This window comes from Pelodiscus sinensis, chromosome 9 (genome assembly GCF_052426305.1).
Source record: "Pelodiscus sinensis isolate ZL-2025 chromosome 9, ASM5242630v1, whole genome shotgun sequence".
In the NCBI taxonomy this organism is placed as follows: Eukaryota; Metazoa; Chordata; order Testudines; family Trionychidae; genus Pelodiscus; species Pelodiscus sinensis.
The window spans coordinates 14,923,994-14,939,918 of NC_143060.1; the positions used below are offsets into that span (position 1 = coordinate 14,923,994).

The 15,925-nt window shown below is 42.9% G+C and overlaps 1 protein-coding gene across 1 annotated transcript in view; it reads right to left on the reverse strand.

The window, feature by feature from the left end:
* Positions 1 to 15,697, reverse strand: part of PLPP3 (phospholipid phosphatase 3) — an 80,663-nt gene extending 64,966 nt beyond the window's left edge. Inside the window, exon 1 of the mRNA XM_075936053.2 lies at positions 15,063 to 15,697. Within this exon, the coding sequence (XP_075792168.1) occupies positions 15,063 to 15,201 (139 nt within the window). The 5' untranslated portion in view covers positions 15,202 to 15,697. The remainder of the gene's footprint in view (positions 1 to 15,062) is intronic.
* Between the last annotated feature and the right edge of the window lie 228 nt (positions 15,698 to 15,925).

The following is a 15,925-nucleotide window of genomic DNA, read 5'->3' on the forward strand; positions in this document are numbered from 1 at the left end:
TATGCCTGTTTGAAATCAGATTCAGGCCCTGTTGATTTAATCAACCTCTCTGGAAGCAGGCAGTTTGCCCCCAACTGCATTTGACTCTGATCAACCTCACATTTTTTGTCCTGCCAGTGATAGAGAATAAGCAGTTTTGCAATTGACTTCAATGCAAGAAAGATCAGGGTCTAAAGGCATAATTATATCCATGCAGGGGACTCCAGTGAGGACTACTGCTGACAGTATATCCTATTTGTAGCCATCTACCAATTAAAAAAAAAGCTGTGTCCAGAATACATTCTGTAATAGCACTTAGACCCCAACCTTTAGAAAGCTTCTGCGTAACCTTGAATGTGCAGATTTTATCAAAATAGGCCTTCTCCAAAACCCCACCTGACTTTTTCATGGGTTTGTATTTGTCAAAGATTCATGCCAACTCAGTCAGAAAAATAAATACCACAAAGCTTGTCCTTGAAGAAAAAGCATACAGGCCAATGCTTTAGAAACTTGCCCACATGCTAATCACTCTACTATTCAGCTGCAGATTGAATAGGACTCCAACAATGGCACAGAAACACACTGAACCTATCCCACATTTCATGCCCCTTCACTCAAAACATTGCTGTTACCTTGGTTTTTAACTGCTTTGTGGAAGTTGCACCAGAAAGACATCTGCATGTTCAAACTGCCCTCCTCCCATGGCAATATGAAAGTGACAAAGATTTCTTGACTAAGAAAAATATACTTTATTATCCTTCTTTATAAATAAAATACGAACCTATGTGAATGGAATATAGGGCCCAATCCTACAACCACTCTTATAGGGAAGGATCAGACCCTAAAATAAAAGCATAACCTTTCGTGGCTAATCAAATTGGAAGGATTTTTATTGGTTTATCGATTATAGACTCTAATCTTGCACTCTCTGGTCTGGCAACATCCACGCTCCAGCATGATTTTAGTTAGACTGATGTCCACTTAACATGGGTATGGCCAAGTTTCTTGCAATCCCATAAAGTTTGTTTACAACCACCAGTCCTGACTCAGTGTTTTGTGCTGTTATTTAGCTCTAATTAACCCCTAAATGTCTTTTAACAGCCCAGTAAGCAGTGGAAGTGATGGAAATGTTGCCAGACAATATTGGCCTCCCATGGTTCGACAAATTCTCTGTTTTGGCACCAGTGATGTCCTGAGGCTGTCGGACTAGAAAGGTTTCAACCTGCCCAAGTAGGAGATAAAATTGAGTAAATCATTTCTCTTTAGGATTACCCATTTGTATTATGTGTGATTGTTGAACAGGTGTCTCATGCTCATTTTAAGTAAGGTTCAACACAACTCTTCTATTCCACGTTTGGTTGTGCCAGTTCCAAATGCAAAAGTTAGCCAGATGGCATGATGCCCATTTCCTCTTATTTGAGGAAAAGTACACATGAACCAATGGTCAATGAAATTTGTAAACTTTAATAGGTTCGGTAAGTCAAACATTAATAAAGTCCGAGCAGTCTGGTGACTTACAGAACTCCCATTAATACTAACAGAAGTTAGCTGCATTCCTTCTTTGAGATGAAGTTTAACACAATGGACTAGCACTTGGGAGCTCTGGGTTTAATTCCCTCTTCTAGGACAAGAAGCAATGGGCTTAAAATGCAGCAAGGGAGAGTTAGGTTGAACAATAGGAAAAACTTCCTAAATTCCAGGGTGGTTAAACTCTGGAATAAACTGTTGAGGGAGGTTGTGGAATCTCTATCACTGTGGATTTTTAAGTGAAGGGTAGACAAACACCTGTCAGGGATGGTGCAACCATGAATGCGGGGAACTGGACTTGAGGACTCTCAAGGTTCCTTCCAGTTCTATTACTATTCTATGATTCTGTCACAAGGCTTCCTCTGTGACTTTGGGTAAAGTATTAGGCACCCAATGGGATTTTCAAAAGCACCTAATTATAGTGCACAGGCACCTAATTCCTATGTGAGTTAGGCGCATAGGCACTTTTGAAAATCCCACTAGGTGCCTCTCTGTATCTTTAGGTGCCCAACCAGCTTTAAAAATGTGGCCCTTAATCGCTGTGCCTCAGTTTACCACCTGAAAACTGAGACTAAAAATTCATCTTTTTCCCCTAATCCTTAGTTTGACTTGTCTATTTAGATTTTAAACTCCTTGTGACAAAGACCATCTCTTACTATGCATTTGTACAGCATGTAGCGCCATAGGGATCTGATTTCAGTTGAAGACTCTATGGGCATGTCTACATTATAGACAAGAGAGAACCTCCGGAAGTCCATCTTCTAGTGTTTGATTTATCGGGTCTAGTGTAGACCCCCCAAATTGAATGCTGAGGGCAGACCCCACTGACATCTTGTACCCTCATTCTGTGAGGAGTAAGGGAAGCCAATGGGAGCAAGTGCTCCAGTCAGCCTCCCACAATGTAGACACTATGGCAGCTTGTCTTAAAATAAGCCAAATCCAGCTATGCCTTAAGATGACCTGCCTGATCTAGTGTACACCAAGCCCAAGTGCTTCTGTGATACAATAATAAATAATAAATAAATAATGCATGACTAGAGAAAACCCCCAGAATTAAAGATTTATGCAATCATACGAACAACTTGTTTTTAACACAAAGCGCACGACCCTCTGCTTGGTATCAAATGTACTATTTCTATAGACTTCCGTAGCGTGACACTGATTTACAGCAGCTGAGAATCTGCCCCAAATAATTAGACCAGTGGCAGAACATCATTTGGAAAACAAACACAGAAGGAGATTCCCTAAAAAGAACTCAACAGGGGATCAGTAAAGACAATGTTGTAATGAGATATTTTTAAGCAGTGTTAGCCTTACAAAAATATCAGTTTAAAAAGAAGGGTCAAGTCAGTATATTTTTGCTAGCGCTTTACAAAAAGCTATGAAGCTTGAGTCACTGCTGCTAAGAAGTGTTTGGAGTTCCTGGCCAGTTGCTATGGATGGGACGGGGCAATTTACAATGACTCTGGTGAAGACTTTCCTGTAAACACCAGTAGGAAAGATAACTGGAGCCATCTCCTGTATTAGTTCCGGACAGCATGAACTGACCTCTGCAAAAGGGATTAAAGAAAGTGGCATAACATCCAACATGAAGACTTGTAATTACTTTGAAACTATCAGAAAGACTGGGAAGAAGAAAATGCTTTCCACCACATTCACTGTCTTTTTTGCTCTTTATAATTAAATGTTTGGGCAAATCCATTAGAAGTCATGCAATTATGCCTATATTCTGAAGAAATATAACAAATGAAAACATCAGAGATGGAATTCAAATGAATTTTGCTGTCTGGCCCTACGGCAATACTGTAAAAACTTTCCCAGAGAGCTGTAATTTTGACTAGTTTACAATAAAACCATTTTGTGGTTAGTTACATATAGGTGTGATACCATTTTGTCACTTCCTTTTTGCGGTGACAAGCATCTGCAACTACCACCTTCCAAGGAGCAAGTTGTCAGAAAACCTGTCATTTACTGCATGAAAGAGAGGTACGCCCACAACTGCTAACCAGCCAATCTCAGTCTTCCCGTCTGAGTTAGTGAAAGGAGGAACAGGCCTGCTCTTCAGTGGATGCTACTGATAAAAGGACAGTGGCTGCTGATCCTACAAACATTTCACTGCCCTGACCCTGCAAACACTAACGTACATTTAACCACAAGCACGGTTCCACTGAATTTCAGTGTGGACCTACTCATTGGCATAAATGTTTGCCAGATCATGGCTTTCAGGGCAAACCTTCACTGCAGACTTAATGGGGATGATCAGCCAGCTCAAGTTATTGTGCCCCCATAACAGGATGCTTCACCTCTACATGTAGGCTGTGTCTACACTGGGCCACTTTTTCCGGAAAATCAGCCACTTTTCCGGAATAAGCTGTGAGCTGTCTACACTGGCCCTTGAATTTCCGGAAAAGAAACGATGCTCTACTGTACAAAATCAGCCGCTATTCCGGAAAAACTATTCTGCTCCCACTCGGGCATAAGTCCTTATTCTGGAACACTGTTCCAGAAAAGGGCCAGTGTAGACAGCCCAGTAGTCTTTTCCGGGAAAAAGCCCCGATCGCGAAAATGGCGATCGGGGCTCTTTTCCGGAAAAGCGCGTCTACATTGGCCACAGACGCTTTTCCGGAAAAAGGGCTTTTCCGGAAAAGCAGCTTGCCAATGTAGACGCTCCTTTTCTGGAAAAACTGAAAACGGAATAGTATTCCATTTTAAGCATTTCCGGAAATTCATGCCAGTGTAGACACAGCCGTAGGGACAGATCTGATCGTTAAGGCTGTGGGTTTGTCACAGAGGTTGCAGAAGTCACAGGTTCCATGACTCTCTGGGACTTCTTCAGCAGCTGGTGTGCCTGGTCCAGAGACCACAGAAGCAGCTCTAGCAGGCCCTGGGCCTGTCACACCGGCTACTGCTGGGACAGTCTCGCCTCCCTCCCCCAGCAACAGCAGGAGTGGGAGAGGTATGGGAGTAAGGGCTCTGGGCAGCTCTCACCTGGGCATTCCACAGATGCAGCAACATGTCCCTCTCTCAGCTCCTCGCTCTGCATACTGCATCCACTCACAGGCAACACCCCTGCACCTCCCATTGGGCACAGCTGCCCCCCTGCACATAGCACTGAAAACACAGTGCTCCTCTAGGGAGTGTGCAATCCCATTGATCCAAATGACCTGGGGGACGTCTGAAAACTTCAGATAGCCAGATGTTCGGATAAACAGAAGTACTATTACCTAACATAGGGCCACATGAGGGACGCATTGTGGCTTCTCAGATACAGAGAATTCGGGTAATTGGAATTAGATTGTACTTAAATTAAAAATAGTCTATCCGAAGGGTGACTATTGGCATCAATAGGTATATTGTGCAAGTGAAATATGGAGGACTGAGCTTGCTATATGCAAAGCCATAGTCCCTAATTTGTAAAGGAACCTTAATTCAACTGTCCTTCTTGCACTCACAAATAATCAGACCCAATTCATTTCCAGCCCAGATCAGGGCATGTAAATATCTAACTCCCTAATTTGCAGGCACAAAATAGGATATGTAGGGTTATGGACAGCGTATCCATACTGTTTTGGATAATCTCTGGCTGCAACAACCTGACAGGATGCCTCTGCTTTATCTCACTGCCTCTCAGCAGCCCTCCTACTGAAATCTGCCTAGGTCATTTTCATGAAAATGATCAATTACTCAGGACACAAATCTAGTGAGGCAGGCATTCACTGAGAGAATGGTGTCTCTCGAGACAACCCAGATCCTACCTGAATTGCCTAAAATGTCATGTATGATCAAATGAAATTTTAAAAGTTCAGAATCAAGCAGATGAATCTTAAGAACATAAGAACGGCCATACTGGGTTAGACCAAAGATCCATCTAGCTCAGTAAAGTGTCTTCTAACAATGGCCAATTCCAGATGCCCCAGAGGGAGTGAACAGAACAGGTAATCATTAAACGATCCCTCTACTGTCATCCATTTCCAGCCCCAGACAAACATAAGCTAGGGACACCATTCCTACCTGTCCTGGCTAATAAGTATTTGTGAGCCTAACCTTTATGAATGTATCTAGTTCTTTTTTTGAACCCTGTTAAAGTCCCATTCTTCACAACATCTTCTGGCAAGGAGTTGACTGTGCACTGCGTGAAGAAAAACTTCCTTTTGTTTGTTTTAAACCTGCTGCCTATTAATTCCATTTGGTGAACCCTTAGTCCTTATGTTATGGGAACAAGTAAATAGCTTTTCCTTGTTTACTTTCTCCATACCAGTCATGATGATAATGCTTAATGCATCTTAATGCTTTACTTTAACTTCTGCACTCTCTGTAAACAAAGATAATGAAAAGCTCTTCTGGAATAAATGTAATAAATATATTATGTACTACCATAATAGATAAATAGTAATTTGAGCATATCACATATTACAATTATCCCATTTAATTTCCTTTGACCCAAAGTGATCAGTGTAGATACAGTGTAGCTAGGAGTAGAGCTCAACAGGTGCAAGTTAACTGATAGTCTGGCTTAGAAGGTATATAATTTAGTTAAAGGATAACTAACTTTTAAAACGTAATTGCTAACAATATTCTGCTTTACAGTACATACTTGTATAGTATGTAAGGATAATAAAAGAAACTATGTCAAAGGTTTCTCACACATTAATCCATCACTGATTACTCTGTTTTCAGTTGCCCATGGCCACCTTCATTATTCTCTCCAGAGAGTTGCTGAGTTGAGGACATCGAGCACACATGGATACTAATTTCGGACCTAATTAGAAGCCCACCAAATACCAAAGGAATCACAGTTCCAAAAACAAAGCTGAAAGTAACCAGCCAAATGAATGCAGTCCAATGCCAAGATATCACTTCAGAAGCCTGTGACTTACAACAGCTCCAGAACCGGCCATACGCAAGATGGTGAAAGACCCTGCCAGTTCCTAGGTAACACTTACATTCAAGGGTCTTGGGCCTCATGGTATCTCCACAAAGCTATCTGTTCAGCTTGTATTTATCTTTTCTCCTAATGAAGAGTGGGCAGGAAAAGCCCATTAAAATGTTTCAAGGAGAGTCACCAGAACAGATCCAACAGATAATAAAATGTTCAATATCAGAAAAAGTTCACAATTCTGCCTGACGCTGCAGTCCCAACAGTGAGGTAAACATTCGCACTCCAATTGGTTTGTGTTGTGTGTTATATACTAATTCTTCTGATGAGCAACCTCATAGCCATTTTAGAGAAGAAGAAGATGCCCATTAAACTGTGGAGTTTTTGCTGCTTAGTGTTTTCAGACAGGTTTACATCTTGAATGGTTGGTTACCACTTGGTTTTTTTAGGAGTGAATTGAAAAATGTCATCTAAAGCTAAAATGGACCCTGCACAGTCAGAATCTTCTTTCACAATGCCACCATTAACGCTGCTTTGTCCAACATGCCTTTGTTTTTGCAACACCCCTTGTATTTAGACCTTGTCCTTAAAATGTAGTCATGATCCTACTACGGCTCCCATTGATTTATAGAGGATCATGATCAGGTCCCAGGAAAATTTTGCTCCTGAAAAGTAGGAAGGAGGCACAATTTTGTACACACGTTTTTTTCCCTGACTAGATTACATCCTCTGCTCACATACACATTTCAAACTAGTGCACATATAATATTTAGGTTTATTTTTTAAAGTGCAGTTTAGGATCAAGCCAGAACTCTTTCTGTGTGTGTGTGTGTGTGTGTGTGTGTGAGAGAGTGGATAGATAGATAGATAGATAGATAGATAGATAGATAGATAGATAGATAGATAGATAGATAGATAGATAGATAGATAGATAGATAGATAGATAGATAGATAGATTGATTGATTCTTGGTTGCTTCTAGATTTCCCAGATGTAGCAGTTATCTAGTGTATTGACTGCCCTGAACTGATGACAGTAAGGGATAAAATTAAAGCAATGTTCAGGCAGAGTGATGTAGTGAGTTAAAAGTATAAGAGAAAACAGTGGTTTACAGCTGTCCAATGTAAAAAGCAATCTACATAAGCTTCACAATTCAAGACAGTCTATCATTTGACGTCCAGAATTCCAACAACCAGTTAGGTTAAATGAAAACTGTCTGTCATGTGGCACCACTAGGACTTCTGGAAAGTTACTGTCCCTGTGTGAGCTATAAAAAAGTTCCTGAAGATCACAATCAGCCTTATTGACCTTGCTGACAGAGTCCTCCCTGCTTTCACAGAAAGGATGTGTGACTGAGCACCTGTTGAAAAGTTCAGGTGGCTAGCACTCTCCTGACATAAGTCCCCTGCCCAGCAAAACCAGGCCGTGCCGTGCAGAGTACCATGCATTTAACAATGGTCCAGGCACCTTCCAATGCAGCCCAACTATAGGATAGTGGAAAGGGCTTTTGCTATGCAGGAAGCAAAGTGGGAAGGCAGGAGTGTCTAGCCCATTATTCGAAACCTGCACCCAACCCATGCTCCAGGCAACTGATCCAGTTTGTCCACAGGTTTTTACATGGAATAAACTGGCTGTCTACAAACCGACCTTGCTGAAGACATTTCTCATGAAGGGTCAATTTGGTGTGTATAATTGGGCATCCAAACATGGATCCTCCTCTATTAATTTGCCTAGATCTATGTACATCCCTTGCCAGGAAAACATTGCCACTCAGTTGTACAGTCATGCTATGCAGCAGTGCCACTGACAGTGAAGCCTTCACTCAGAGAGTCATAGTGAATTTTAACATGAGGTGGGCCAGGGAGAATATCCTGTGTCTGCTACCCAGGGATGGCTGTGGGCATGTCGGTTGCTTTTGAACACTAACCTGAGTGCCCATGCTCTCCAGCCCACCACGACACGGTGGTAATCCTTCCTGCCTTAACGAATGGCAGTTTGCCTGCACAGGGTTTCTGGCTGGCTGACAGTGTCTCTCTTTCTCTGTGTCTGGGCTTCATAGACCATACACGCTTCCCTTTTGCTATGCATTACTGCTGCCAAACACTGCTCTGTGCACGGGGGAGAGGTATCAAAGACTGTCAGCAAAGATAAAGGAATGTGTGATTGGTCATGGCGTAATACGCAGATGGAACTAGGCACTCCCAACAAGAGCAGGAGCTCCTTTCCCCCCCTTGCTTTTTAAACCTTTCTAACAGTGGCATAGAGAGCGGCATGCTTGTCCTACAATTTACTCTTGAATGTGAAGTGGGTCTTGCTCCTACTGGTTGAATCTCTCTACTCTCGCACCCCTGGGACCTGACCTATGCCAAACCAGAGAATTTGCAGAATCACGGAAGGTCAATATTGTCTACCGGCATTACCAACACTTCTACTGCTTACTGGGCTGTTACGGGTAAATTAGAGCTAAATAACAACACAGAATACTCACAGCCAGGACTGGTGGCTGTAAACAAACTTTATGGGGCCACGGGAAACTGGGCCACACCCATGATGAGTGGACACACAGCTAACTAAAATCATGCTGGACCACGGATGTTGCTGGAACAGAGAGTGCAGGACTAGAAAGGTTCAATCTGCATTTAACTGTGTAGCTGGAGCACTGTAGAGTCTTAACTCCTTCCTGGCAGAACTCTAACCAGACCTGTGTACATATCGTTTTCCAATTAAACATAACAAACACCCAAGAAGATGGATGATTAGGGATTCTTGGCTGGCTTCAATGAGGAAGGAAACAGAGAGGGGATTTTTTCCAGATAACCTAGTAGTTTAGAGTCCAACTAATGAAGGTGCTTAATCTGTGGACATTGCTCATGGCCAAAAAGGAAAGTTAATATGTAGACATTACTCATTGCTCTCAAGGTCAGAAAGAACTATCATGATCATCTTGGATGGCTTCCTGTACATTGCAGGCCACAGAACTGAAAAAGAACTCCTCATCTGTGGCTCAGTAACTGAATATTGTCAGAGTTGTTCTCAGTATAAGCTTTAATTGACTCAAATGTATTTCTTGCAGAATCCATTCAACCTGTAATTAAATGACAGCCAGTAAAATGTCTCCTTTCCTGCCAACTTTTCAACTGGTTTATTCCCACTGATTTCTCTGAAGTAAAGATATGACTACTTTTCAGTGTTTACCATTCTGCTTGCATTAGGATAAACATTTTACTTAGTGATGGGTGGAAACTAAGGTGGGGTTAGGTTTCCATACCTATTCACATTTAAGTGAAGGGAAGCACCTGAGAAAGGCTACTGTACTTATTTCCATCTGGCTGTCCCAGAACAAATGTTTCACATAAAAGCGCATGAGCGCACACGCATACACACACACATACACACACATCTAATCTTCTCATTGGTAATTTGCTCTCAGAAGGAGGTTGATTATGTATTTAAACAAAGGACTCTATACAGAAGTAACTACTGAAAAGTTAATAGTGGAGAAAACATGTTTTTAATAGAAATTTCAAGAATATTTTATATTTGCCCACTCAAATAACACATTCACATTAGATTAAAAGAATATTTCTGGTAGAAATAAATGTGGCATCATAGAATATTGCAAATGAAAAGGAAAGTTTTAATAGTTGTATGAGCCACCTCCAAATCAGAAGAGCCTAAAGACTTGTCTCCTTGTTATTCTGTATATTATGGGCTAGGTTCTCAGCTGATATAAATCAGCACAGGTCCACTCAATTCAAGGGGACGTTGATGACTTGCACCAGCTGAGAATTCAGCTAGGTATCTTTACTACTGCATCCCACCACCATAAAATAGATCATGTTAGTGATAAAGAGGAGTCACTACTCTTCATTTTACTAATCAATTGAGCATTCATCTTCTTAAATTTGTCCCCTCTTTGCCAATAGATCACATTTCCTTTTGCTGAAGTACCTTCTTTGCATCAAAAACAAATGAACACAAACTACGCTTAACTAAAACAGGCCTTTTTTTTCTTAAAAGCTTAAAGGTATAAAATAAAGATTAGATGGGAATCAAGAGCTCATGAACACTACAAAATTTTACTGGTTTCTCTTCCCTGGATGAGATTGTATTAAGAAAGTAATGACTCTTCTTCTGTCAGCTGGTCAACAGAAAAGTTCCTTCCCTTGATGTTAATAGCTTCTGATCTTTGTTACTGTACTCACATATGGTAGTTGTGACACAGAATAATCAATCCCTCAACAATCCTGAAATTATTATTAATTTGAGTACATTTGTAAAGACCTTCCACACACGTACATCATGGTAACAGGTTATATAATTGTCTTATTACAGTTTTACTAGCTGTATGCATCTGCACATGATTAAGCCAGACTCAAGACTCCTTCAATCAGCTGCTCAAATTATGTTCTCACTTTCACATATTACTTACATATACTAGAATATGCACCATTCACCTTCTGCCCTCACTTGAAATAATCGGCATCAAAGCAACATAAATGGGCAGTTACACTGCATACACTATCCACCTCTAACATAAGCAGTAAATTGGTGCTTTGGTAACACGTGACAGATAATTCCTGTAGAGTTTAGGACTCCAGTCTCCAAAACTTTATTCATTCAAGTAGTATTTGCTTGTGCAAGGTGTGCAGTTAGAATTAACAGAACTCATGGGAGTGTTTGGAGGATCTGATCCGTAGGAATAATTTCTCGAGGAATTTAACCTTCTTTTTAGAAGAATGAGGTTAGTCAGGCTAGTTTATATCTTTTTACTTAACATTGGTTTTATACAGAGCATATCGTATATTTTATTTTTTCCAGATATAAGAAGATTAAGCTTTCTGCACTACTCTGTATTCCTGTGGGAATATAAAGAGAAAACCATGTCTCTCTTCTTAATATATTAGTGCCTAGTAATAGAGACCAGATGATCAATAAACTACGTAAAAATTAAATCAAACTGACAGTCTTCAGAAAAATGTGCTCTAAGCAGAAACAATTGTTTTAAAGACTCTGGTGTCTAGAATATTAAAATCACATGCTTCTGTTATTAATTTATTTGTTGGAAGCCAGTCGACTTTTCCTGCATGAATCAATTAAATATTCAACCTTATACATAACTATTTTCAAATGCTGGATATTCCAGAATGCAAGGTATTTTGAGAGAAACTGTTGAAAATGTTATATTTTTCTTTAAGTGAAAACGCAGTTTCTCTAGCCAAAGCACAGCAACAGATTTCTAGATTTCTGTTACAACAAGATGCCTTAAATTACTTTCTTTGGTGCACGCATGATACTCCAAGGAAATTGTTATTTTTTTATCCTATAAATACATATAACAAGACATCTGTACCTTTGAAGGGTGAGGGGAAAATTGAACTAGAACAAATGATATATCCCAACAGCCAAAAGTAACCTGCAATGCCTATTGCTTTCTTCCCAGCTGTTTCTATAATTCATGAAATGTGCTTAGTCCTTTGTTAAGTTATTAGTTGTTTGATATGCAGCATCCCTCTGTAGGTGTCCTTGAAGCTTACTAATGTGAATAAGTACAGTTATTCAGATGGGATACCTGAAGCACAGAAAGTTTAATTCCCTGAGGATACACAGCAAATCTATACTGGAAACAGAATTGGAACACAGATCTGGGATTTCTGGTCTTATGTTTGATGCACTAGACCACAGTGCCCCCTGGATACTGTTTAGAGCCATATCTTTTTCTTTTGTTGCCAGCACAGAGTGTTGTGATACATCATTTAGAGGCAAAAAACCCAAAGCAAAACAAACACAAAACCCTTCAATAAACCTCAAGTGTTTTCTCCAGTCTCTATGCTATGTTTAACACGTGCATTTTATACATCTTATGTACATTTTTCCTTATGGGGGGGAAGGGAAGTGTTGCTTGGAAAAATCAACATAAAAGCTTACACTATTGGTTCTCTTTCCTGTCAATTACAACTGTCAGAAAGGTTAGTGCTATTTTCCAGCATCACAAAATTGTATCAAAGAGAATATGAAGAGAAACAGGGGGTCTGAGCCTACTCCACTGAAGCAAAACTTGCACTGGGAGCAGAGGCGGTAGGTCTATATTTGGTTAAGGAAAAAAATCACCTTCCCCAGCCCCTCACAGCCTCAAAAACACACCCACCCATACTTTTCTTGAGTTTGCCTAGTGAGTCAGGGATGGGTTACTGCAAACAGTTAACACGTTCTTATCTGTTTCCACACAATAGGTAAGGGAAAATGAGCATTTGACAAAGTCTTTCTGGGATTAAGAGGCTTGTTCTGAATCCTTTGAGTTTAAGTGTTAATCACCATATGACACATAATAGAGTAATGAGAGAGGGCTTTCACCTCCTGAAAAGATGTCTCTGAGCCCAACTGCTTGAAGTGGCATTTCAGTCAGCATTTACAAACTATACAACGCCTGGGGAAAATGGGGGGAGGGTTCACAAGAGTGATTTCTGTCTTGTCCTTGCATTAATTTACACTGGGGAGTTAGTATGAGGATTATGAAAGTGCTTTTTAAGATGTGATATACATGCATGAGGTCATGACACTGGACAGTATCAACACAAATTACTCTGCACATGGTGAAACCCTGCTGGGATGTACATTGATGAACCTCCATTGCAGTGAGTGGAATGAGGCCAGATTTCACCAGTTTAGAGTCTGAAGATCATCTTTTCATGTCCTCGCCTGGCCTTATTCAAGAAGAAGCAAGCCTGGCTTCTTTATCAGTGTAATCTCTCTGTGAAACACCTATCATCCTGTCAAAGCAGTGCTTGGTAGCTAAACCTACAAGGACAAGTAACAATTGTGATTTAATCAATCTTCTGATTTAATATTGCCTCACCAGATCTCTTCCAAAGGGGGTTTGTGAAGGTGAGGCAAGCCTGTTTCTTGATTAAGGAGATCCACTGCTATAGTGAAAGAGGAGTGTTAGCAGTGTAATTTTCTGCCTCTTACACCGACCTGCAACATGTCAACCAACCTCTGTCTTAAAGTACCAAATCCACCCATACAACCAATGTATTGCCCTCCCTTTTGCTCAGTTGCAGATATCGACTCACACTGTAGTTTGAAAAACAACTAACGCCTTTACGACATCAACAACCGAGTAGGACAAAACGCACATTATCCCCCGCCTCCCCCTCGCAGTTATTGTACTCTGCAGGGGGCATGCTCCATGTTCCCAGCAGAGTAAATCAGAGATGGCACCTTCCAAACATTTGCTTAGACAGAAGCAACATGAAAAGCCTGCCTGTCCCCCTAGCCGAGCTACTCCTGAAGCCCGCGGCGGGGGGAGGGGAGAGAGATGCTGTGTTTACATACTGGGGACAGACAGAAGCTGTGTCTGCTCTCTGCTGGGACATCCATTTTATTTGGACTGACCCCAGGAGAACTTTGTGTTTTCAATACATCGCTGTGTCACTGTGAGGGGAGGGGGGGGGCAGGTTTCGAAAGTTAAGCCCCAGTGGCTTTTAGTACCATCTTCACAGCTTTGCCCCTGCTTTGGTCACACACCCCTCAGAGTGGAATTCGGTTTAGGCGCCGCCCGTGTAAACTCCAGCAAATCTTTGCCGTGCACCTTTTTTTTTGGGAGGGGGGAGTCATTTTTCACCCAGCTGGGGACTAGACATCTGACTGCAGGAGAGAAAGGGGGGGGGGGAGGACGACACACACACACACACACACACACCCTCCTGCAAAGGAGACACACACACACACACACACAAAACTCCTGCAAAGGAGACACACACACACACACACACACACACACACAAAACTCCTGCAAAGGAGACACACACACACACACACACCCTCCTGCAAAGGAGACACACACACACACACACACACACACACAAAACTCCTGCAAAGGAGACACACACACACACACAAAACTCCTGCAAAGGAGACACACACACACACACACACACCCTCCTGCAAAGGAGACACACACACACACACACACAAAACTCCTGCAAAGGAGACACACACACACACACAAACACACACACACACACACACAAAACTCCTGCAAAGGAGACACACACACACACACACACACCCTCCTGCAAAGGAGACACACACACACACAAAACTCCTGCAAAGGAGACACACACACACACACACACACCCTCCTGCAAAGGAGACACACACACACACACACACAAAACTCCTGCAAAGGAGACACACACACACACACACACACCCTCCTGCAAAGGAGACACACACACACACACACAAAACTCCTGCAAAGGAGACACACACACACACACACACACCCTCCTGCAAAGGAGACACACACACACACAAAACTCCTGCAAAGGAGACACACACACACACACACACACCCTCCTGCAAAGGAGACACACACACACACACACACAAAACTCCTGCAAAGGAGACACACACACACACACACACACCCTCCTGCAAAGGAGACACACACACACACACACAAAACTCCTGCAAAGGAGACCGCAGCAGCAGCCAAACGCCTGGAGGTGGGGGAAGAAGTGAGCAAGTTTGCAAGAGGCAACTCCCCCCCACCCCCGGCCCCCGAAGCTCTTCCTTTCCAGCAGAGAGGGGCGCAGAGCGCGAGCCGCGGCGGCTGCCCCCAGGAAAGCGCAGGGGTCAGAGGAGAGAGGAGAAAGCGGCGGGCCGGCGGCGCTCACCCATGAAGAGGCAGAAGAGATCCAGGCAGATGAGCAGCCCTTTCTTGCTGCCGCGCTTGGCCGGGTTGTTGTTCAGGGCCGGGCTGCCCCCGTTCTTGCTCTCCGGGGCGATCGCCTTGTCGTACTTGTAGTTCTGCATGGTCCGGCGGGGAGCGAGCCCGTCCCGAGGCGGCGGCGCGGCAGGCGCTGGCTGGCGGTGGGGCTGCTGGCTCCTGAGTTGTATCCCGGCCGGGGCAAGGGGGTGGGGGGCAGGCAGGGGAGAGGCGAGAGGCTGTGGGTGCTGGTCTCAAATCGCTCAGTGTCCTCGGCGGAGGCGAGGAAGGGGGGCACGATGCAACCGAGAAAAGTTTGCCAACAAGTTTGGAAGCCCCCAAATCCCGGGGCGGGGGGTTGGAGTAGCGGCCGCTCAGCCCCCTTTGGGAGGCAGGCTCAATGAATGGAAGCCGGGCTCCTGCAAAGCCACTTTCGCACAAAGCGCTGCTTGGGATCGGGGGCTGCTGGCTGCTCCTGCGGCGGCGGCTTCTGCTGCTGGCAGTGGCTTGTGTCTGAACTTTTATTTCCCTAGGTCCTTTCCACCACCCCTTTAGCAACACACACCAAAAAAGAAAAGAAACCCGATGTCACTCCGGCTCGGAGGGGATAGCCAAGTACAGCCCCCTTCCTGAAGCTGACATATACATATGATAATTAACTCCACATTTTTTTTTTTCAGTGGGAAGAAAAAAAAAAGTCAGGAAAAACTTCTCTTGGAGCAGGAGGGAGCCCCTAGTGTTCACCATGCAAGTGTCAAAGGGGAAAAAAGTTTTCAGGCTGGAAGATTTCCACAAGGAGGGGGGAGATGGTGGCAAATACCCCTTTAAATC